Consider the following 8,004-nt stretch of genomic DNA (forward strand, 5'->3'; position numbering starts at 1 on the left):
TCCATCTTACAGAAGTACAAGAGAACTCAATCAATACACACTCTTTGGGCTACACAAAGGTGATGGAACGTAGTAACTTATCTCAGCAAACAAAACGAGCTATTTCTTCTACCGTGAGGAAAAAAAAGGCGGCGCTGGTCCAATAAACCGAGGCTCTCAATCGCGAAGAAATCGCTACTCGGGATCGGCGGCTCACGGCGAGCTCCGATCGCCCTCGCGAAGGCAGCGCTGGTCTTCCCCACGCGGGCGGGCGGGAACCAACCGCCGGCGGCGGTGAGCAGCGAAGGGAAGAAGAAGAAGGATGATCGGTCTTCTCCACGCGGGCGGAAGGCGGCAGCGGTGAGCAGAGAAGAGAAGAAAGGGAATCGCTGGATTAGGCGGAGAAAAAGAGAGGGGAGACAGCTCTGGGGTTCCTTCGTCGCGACCCTCTCCCTCGCCACCCGCGATTGCCTTCGCAAAGGCGGCGTCGCAGTGAAGGCAGGCGGCGATCGCGGTTGCGGCAGGCGGCGTCGCGACCGTGGAAGACGGCAGAGGTGGCGTCGGCTGTGGGAGAAGGCGGCGTTGTGGTGGGAGAGCGATGCGGTTAGGGTTTTCCGCCTTTATATAGCGTCCCTCGCGATTTCCTCTCCGAGGAAGGCGGAGATCGCGATCGATATAGCGTCCCTCGCGATTTCCTCTCGAGGAAGGCGGAGATCGCGATCGGTGTCGCGCTTTTTCCTCTGTTGTTGTTTTTTTTTAAATTCTTAACACCTGCTATTTAAATCTGCTCTAACCCTGGATCAACTTATTCTGCCCTGTATCTTGTTCTCCCTCGGCCGTCTCATCGATCGACGGAGATGGAAGGTATGCCCTCGATCTACACGCGGTAGTCTTTTGTTTTTTCGATTCGAATGATTGAAGTTTCGATTTGTAGATTCAAATGATCATTTCTTTCAGGCGAATTATGAATCTCAAAAAGGATCCAACTTTAACGAGATGTTTAATGTTCTTAATTGTGCCAGACTTCGCTTGTGTATTTTTCTTGTAATTGATAATGAATGTTTGAGCCAGTTCTTTATGGGATACTTTGAAATATTTAGAGTTACTGCATCGAAGCTGGATCTTTTTTATGATTGCCCTGCGAGATTCCTGTTCTTTTTTTACGCTGATTAATTTGATGTGAAGATTTTCATATTTGTATGAACTTATTCGATGATTATGGAGACTAGGAAAATCTTGTATTCTATATATTTTAAAAGAAAATTTCTGATTTTAGATTTTCAGCAATTGGTGGGATTTTCTTTTCTTCCAAAAATTTGTGCTGGAAAGGAAGATGCTGGATTTGGTTTTTTATTTAATCTTATGAATTTAGTCTGTCTATATTTCAACTTATTTTCTTCCTCAAATGATTTCGCCCAGCTTAATAGCGGATTTTTCATTCGTGTAATGCGACTAATTGCTGCAGACCAGAGTGCTTGAAAGCTATTGCGGTCGACTAAACTACTTTCTTCTGATTCATGGAAAACCTTCCCGTTGAACTCATTGGTATTATACTAACTCATCTTGGAACTGCTAGAGATGTTGTCGTTGCATCTTCAACTTGCAAACAATGGAGAGAAGCCTTTAAGAAGCATCTTCATATTGCTACTATCCAGCTAGAGGTCATTAGGACACGGATCATATTCCAAACGGAGGGATTGCAATGTCTTTCAATTCATGTGGGCAGTGCTCATGAGTTTGCAGCTGCGTCAATCATTGCTTGGATCATGCACACCAAAGAAACATTGTCGAGTTTATCCTACAATGTGCGTACCACTCCAGACGTGAATGTTCTAGAGAAATGCAGTCACCAGAGATTTACTTGTCTTAAATCCCTCTCTTTGAGACATGTTGGTATTTCCGGCTTGGATCTGAGTTTATTCTTAGCTGCCTGTCCGAGAATAGAGTCCTTGACTCTTGATGCCATAGAAATTCTCACTTCAGATCCTCAATCTTTAATTGAGCTGACTAGTCCTACCTTGAAGTGCATATTTGTACAGTCAGTAGTTGTGGACAAGATAATTTTGATGGCAGATAATATTGAGAGTTTGCACGTAAGTGACTTGAACCTTAAATCTTTTGAGCTAATTGGCAAAAGTTCTCTTAAGCATCTGAAGATCAAAGATGTCAAGGTCACTCATTTGGATATCGGTGAGAACATGGACCATTTGATGGATGTCGATGTGAGTAACTTCATGATAGTGGTGCCTAAATTTTACCAAATGCTCTCCAAAGCATCTAAACTGAGAAGGTTGAGGCTCTGGGAAGTAGTGTTTGCTGATGAGGACCAGGTCATTGATCCTGAATCTATTACCGGTTCATTTCCAGAACTTAAACATCTAGTATTAAGCTATGAAATTGTAGATGGGCGGAACCGTATTGAGCTGCAAGACTTCTTAACACTGGAGAATGTTGATGTATTAGAATTGGGATGGATTGTTATAAGCGAGAACTTTGGGCATTGGGTTTTTGAGATGATTAAAAGATGCCCAAAACTGAAGAAGTTAGTCATCCACAATGCACTTCGGAAGACGAAAATACGAAGAGAGCAAATGGATACCATTATTTTAGCAATTTATGTTGCTCTCAGGAGAAGATGCATGCACGTTATTGACCTGCGATTTGCAAACGAATGATTAGCTACAAGTGAATAAGACATTGCTCTCATGAAATTCTTGCTGGTGTATCAGATGGAAGGCACAAAAAAACATCATTTTGTATGCTCATTTCTCCTCTCTCTTGCACATAAAATACAAAAACATCAGTTGAATTTAGCTGAATGCAAGCCACTTTTTCATTCCTTTAATAATCTTTTTTCCATCTTGATTCCTATTTTCTCCTGGCATTCTTTTGATTACAAGATTCCATATGAATAATTTGGTGATATTATTATAGAATAGTTTCTTCTGAAAATGCACTCTGGACTTTGTGTTATGGATGTCATTTGATTAGATGTGCATCGGGAGTGAGTATTCGGTTAAAATCGAATTGAACTGAACTGAATTAGCCAAAATTGAATCGTACTGAATTTTTTTAAACAAATTGAACCAATTGAATTTTCATATAAAAATCGAATAAACTAAACCGATAAAATATCGATTAATTTAATTTTTGATCGAATTCATCGAAATAATTTAATTTTTTAAAATATTATAAAAAATTTATCAATTAATTAAGAATTTATAAATTTACTTAAAAATTTATAAATTATTTTTTTATTTTTATTAATTCAATTTTTTTGTTTAACCAAATAAGAAATTTTAAAATCAAAATCGAACCGAATTAACTGTTTTTTTAGAAAAAAATAATAGAGATTCACAAATAACTGAATTAAAATTTTAAATTCTATCGATTTATTTGGTTTAATTAAATTTTTGTTCACCCATAATGTGCATACTCTATTTGTTTGTTTTTTTATTTATCTTTTTAGTGTTAAAATTATTGAGGGTTAAAGGCCTCTACTTAAATTACAAATATGCTTAAAGAGTTACAATTTTAGTAGTGTAAAATTTTTAAAGCAGTCTCAATTTGCATAGTTCTTGCCAATTTCAATATTCAGATTAAGTCAAGTTGGATTGTATTATCTGAGTTTAATATTATCAACTCTAACAAAAGGTTTTTAAATGTAAAATTTATCTTTATTAATGTTGTACTTGATAAAGATCAATTGATACGATTCCTAGATTTTAAAATATTTCTATAATACAAAAATTTAGAATATAAATATTTTAAAAAACTAAGAAAAATAAGGTAAAATAAGCTTTTGGACCACAATATATGGAAAATCTGGTGTTCCATAGGGTACTGCCATCACTTTTTCAAATTCTTTCTGCAAGTCTTCATGTTCCTTTTTTAGCGATTCTGCAAGATCATGTAGTAACAAAGGAGCAATTATATGTGAAGATATTCCATCCTCACTTTGTATTTCTTCATCATTTGCATTATAAGCTGGTTGTTGGCCAGCTGTTCTTGCTGCGACATAATTCTGAAATTTAATGAAATCCTCCCATCTAGCAAGTTTTGGCTATTTACCTCCGCAGGTTGCATATGGATATTTATTTGTGTAGGGTTAATGACCCAGTTTAATCCCTGTAAATGAGAAGTGGAATACCTGCGCCCTGGTAAGGCTTGCATTAATTCCATGATTAGTTAAATAGTCATCGACTCCCTGTATTTCATAAGCAAACCCTACATTTGGGGCGATTATCATTTCTTCATCTAATTTATTTCTTTCACTAATATAACAATTAGTTTTGGGTTTGGTTGGATTGCTTTGGACTTTTTAAATTATCACGATACTAAAATTGTTAGATTTTAACAAGTCATATGTACACATTTTTAATAAAAATGAAGAAAATTACCATATTTTTTTATATACAATTTTTTAATAAAAAATTGAAACAAATATACATATCTCGATTTAATATATTTAATTAGTAATTTAAAAATTAATTTAGATGTATTCTTAATGAAATTAAATAGTCTTGTCTGCTAAAATTAAATAATTTAATGAAACTATTTATTTTCAATAAATTAAAATATTAAATTTCCACATCAATTCGTTTATTTTACATATTTTCTTTTATAAAATACTGGATTAAATATAAAATCACAAATTGTTAAGAGTTTAAATAAAAAATTATATATTCCTTTGAAATTTAAAGCGTCAACATAAATTTTGTGGGTGAGGATAAAATAAGATTTCTTCGCTCGGTCTCTGAGAAAACGGTAGCGACAGGGAAGATCAAGAAGAGGAGAGCAGTTGATCGATCTCTGATCTATCGCTAGTTAGAAGCTTACCGATCGATTTCCCAGGTACTCAACCACGTCTCTTTGTCGGGTTCCTGTTCTTGTTGATCTCGTTGTGGAGTAGTTCACGGATGGGAATATATCCCTTCGTTTATCTGCGGAGGTTTTGGTGCTTAAGGTAGTCTTTTGCTTTCTAATTTCGCTCTATGTTTGGATCTATTGATCAATCAAGGTTGTGCCAATCTGTAGCGTTCTTGTCATGGAGTTGGTAAAGTAAAGTGTCACAGATGGGCGAGTGTCGAATTTTTCGAAAATTTGAAATTACTTCTTAAAGGAGGAAGCTTTTAAACTTTTCCTCTTTTAAAATCTTTTTCCCCCTTTTATCTTGTCTGTCTTCATTGGGAGTTCGTGCTGCTTTGATCTGGTGTAGTCAATATCCGCAGCATAAGTAAAAGAGCAAAGCTTTGAATTTATTTTCTAGTTGGTGGTTGGTAAACTGCAGGTGCAATTAGAAAGGACTTCCGAATGATCTGCTGAGGCTAAGGGAGTACGTAAAGCATAAAGGCTGGATCTGCATCTCTCTCTTTGATTTAGTTTCTTCGTTACCAAACTGACTCCACACCAGGTTTTTACTTAATTGTTTCAATTGTTGTTTTGATCTCTCCATTTTTCTTGCTCGTTTGTTTATCATACAATACATTGTTTCCAAGAGGACCAGGAATATCAACCTGCAATAGCATCTCGAAATAGTATTTCAATGTATGCATATTAGCACAAAAAAGAAACCAGATTACGGTTACCTCCAAACTTTGCAAAGAATTGAAATCCCTTAATAGGTGTAAGAGAACATCAACGGAAACTTGGTCTAGCTGATTGCCACGGATATTCAAATGTGAAAGAGACGGCATCATAATAGGTGGTGAAAAAGCCTGAGAGAAACAATTCAAAGAGAACGGAACATCTACGCCGCCTGAGGAACATAAAAGAACTGAAAAAGAAGGTTTTTGTGGACTAATGGATCAATCAAAGCATAAAATACATGACATTTTCTTGAAACCATCATCTGTGACATGCATAATCGAAATAAATGATTCACACCATCCATAACTAACCTTTGGCAGGCCCCTGATACATCGATTAGAAAGATCAAGGCTGGTGACTTTCACCAATGAATCATCATCGCCACAAAAGAAGCATCCTGTATTGTCTGCTCCACCAATATCTCCACAAAATCCCAATGCCCATTCTCCAAAATTGCTAGTGAAACATGAGTTATATATTTCCAGACCAGGGATGCCAGCAAGAACTGCTTTAGCAATTGTATCACCACTGAATATGCAAATGTACCAGTCAATCACTTGTAAAATATTCTGAATAGACAAAGCAACCTAAAAAAAACCAAAAAGTACAAAGACATGCCATTCTCTAGAATTTCGGTGTTTTTGAACAGTTTACAAACATTGCATAGAGAAGAAAGGTACTAACATTATAAATATATATCCATTTAAATTTTATATATTCATGCACAGGAAAAATTATACGAGTTCAATGATAGAATGTACTCACTTTTTGTGTCTACCAAGTTCCGAATATTAGCAGATCAACGTACTCCATTGGAACCAATATTTACATATAATATTAAAATAATTCAAAGAATCAAAATATTACTCAATAAAAATAATAACTCCAAAATCTAAGTCTATTTTAATAAGGGAGCAATCGAAATTAAAATCTCATGTCAATGTCACCTTAACCTCTAATATCCTTAATGGTCTATTTGGATGGGCTGAGAGAAGGTTCATTAACGGAAGGAGAAGGAAGAGAAATGAAGGATAAATGAAGTATTTATGTTCATCTTGTTTGAGAGGAAGGGAAGGTTCATTAACGTAATATGTGTTATCTTGTTTGGGAGAAAGGAAAAAGAACAAAAGTTAAATGTATAAAATTATAAAAATACCCTTGCTTCTTAAAATAAATCTACACGTGAAAAAAAATATGTATAGTTTATTAAATATAAGATTTTTCTTGTCAAAACTATATTTGAGATCAACTAAAATAAATATTTATGACTTAAATAAATAAAAAAATTTTAAAAAATAATGAGTAGACATACTTATAATATTTAGATATATAGAATTTGTATACTTTATTTTTTGGGGTAAGAAAGAGATGCTTTTACGACAAAGGATAAATCAGTATTTTTACATATATTTTTATAAAAATTTATTGATGTAAGAAATGAGTGAAAAGACATGTTCAATTTGAGAAATTTAAAAATTTTAAGTTAAATAAATTATTTGAGAACTAATATGTTAAAATAGAAATAAAATTGAAACAAATAATATTTAGATTTACCTCATCCTTACTTACACCTCAAATTGAAGTGTAAGTAAATCTTCCTCTACATAGATAAAGAAGGTGAAGAGTTACCCTTCCTTACTCTTCTTCCCTGGCTTAAGGTTTAAAATTTTCTTTCTTTTATTTACATTTCTTTCCCCTGCCCAAACAAACTAACTCCCAAACCATACCGATGGTATTTCCAAAAGGAAGTACAGGAGAAACTAAATCCATCTTACAGAAGTAAGAGAGAACTCAATCTATACACACTCTTTGGGTTAAACCTAGCACAAAGGTGATGGAACGTAGTAACTTATCTCGGCAAACAAAACGAGCTATTTCTTCTACCGTGAGGAAAAAAAACCGAGGCTCTCGATCGCGAAGCCTCGAAGGAGAAATCGCTACTCGGGATCGGCGGCTCACGGCGAGCTCCGATCGCCCTCGCGAAGGAAGCGCTGGTCTTCCCCACGCGGGCGGGCGGGGACCAACCGCCGGCGGCGGTGAGCAGCGAAGGGAAGAAGAAGAAGGATGATCGGTCTTCTCCACGCGGGCGGAAGGCGGCAGCGGTGAGCAGAGAAGAGAAGAAAGGGAATCGCTGGATTAGGCGGAGAAAAAGAGAGGGGAGCTGTCTCTGGGGTTCCTTCGTCGCGACCCTCTCCCTCGCCACCCGCGATTGCCTTCGCAAAGGCGGCGTCGCAGTGAAGGCAGGCGGCGATCGCGATTGCAGCAGGCGGCGTCGCGACCGTGGAAGACGCCAGAGGTGGCGTCGGCTGTGGGAGAAGGCGGCGTTGTGGTGGGAGAGCGATGCGGTTAGGGTTTTCCGCCTTTATATAGCGTCCCTCGCGATTTCCTCTCCGAGGAAGGCGGAGATCGTGATCGATATAGCGTCCCTCGCGATTT

At 36.9% G+C, this 8,004-nt stretch overlaps 1 protein-coding gene across 2 annotated transcripts; it reads left to right on the top strand.

Annotated features, from left to right (window-relative positions):
- The first annotated feature begins 107 nt into the window (after positions 1-107).
- LOC141839992 (F-box/LRR-repeat protein At1g67190-like) lies at positions 108-2,798 on the top strand. 2 transcript variants are annotated; one of them, XM_074727861.1, is made up of 2 exons: positions 108-843; positions 1,445-2,798. In XM_074727861.1, exon 2 carries the CDS (start codon positions 1,497-1,499, stop codon positions 2,652-2,654), a length of 1,158 nt encoding a protein of 385 aa, XP_074583962.1. In that variant the 5' UTR covers positions 108-843; positions 1,445-1,496; the 3' UTR covers positions 2,655-2,798. The 2 variants fall into 2 exon arrangements, with proteins under 2 accessions (XP_074583962.1, XP_074583963.1); XM_074727862.1 differs by having other exon boundaries at positions 108-582; positions 1,450-2,798.
- Positions 2,799-8,004: the final 5,206 nt, after the last annotated feature.

This window comes from Curcuma longa, chromosome 11 (genome assembly GCF_044706935.1).
Source record: "Curcuma longa cultivar G26 ecotype Majalengka, Jawa Barat chromosome 11, ITB_CL_G26_1.1, whole genome shotgun sequence".
Taxonomy (NCBI): domain Eukaryota; kingdom Viridiplantae; phylum Streptophyta; class Magnoliopsida; order Zingiberales; family Zingiberaceae; genus Curcuma; species Curcuma longa.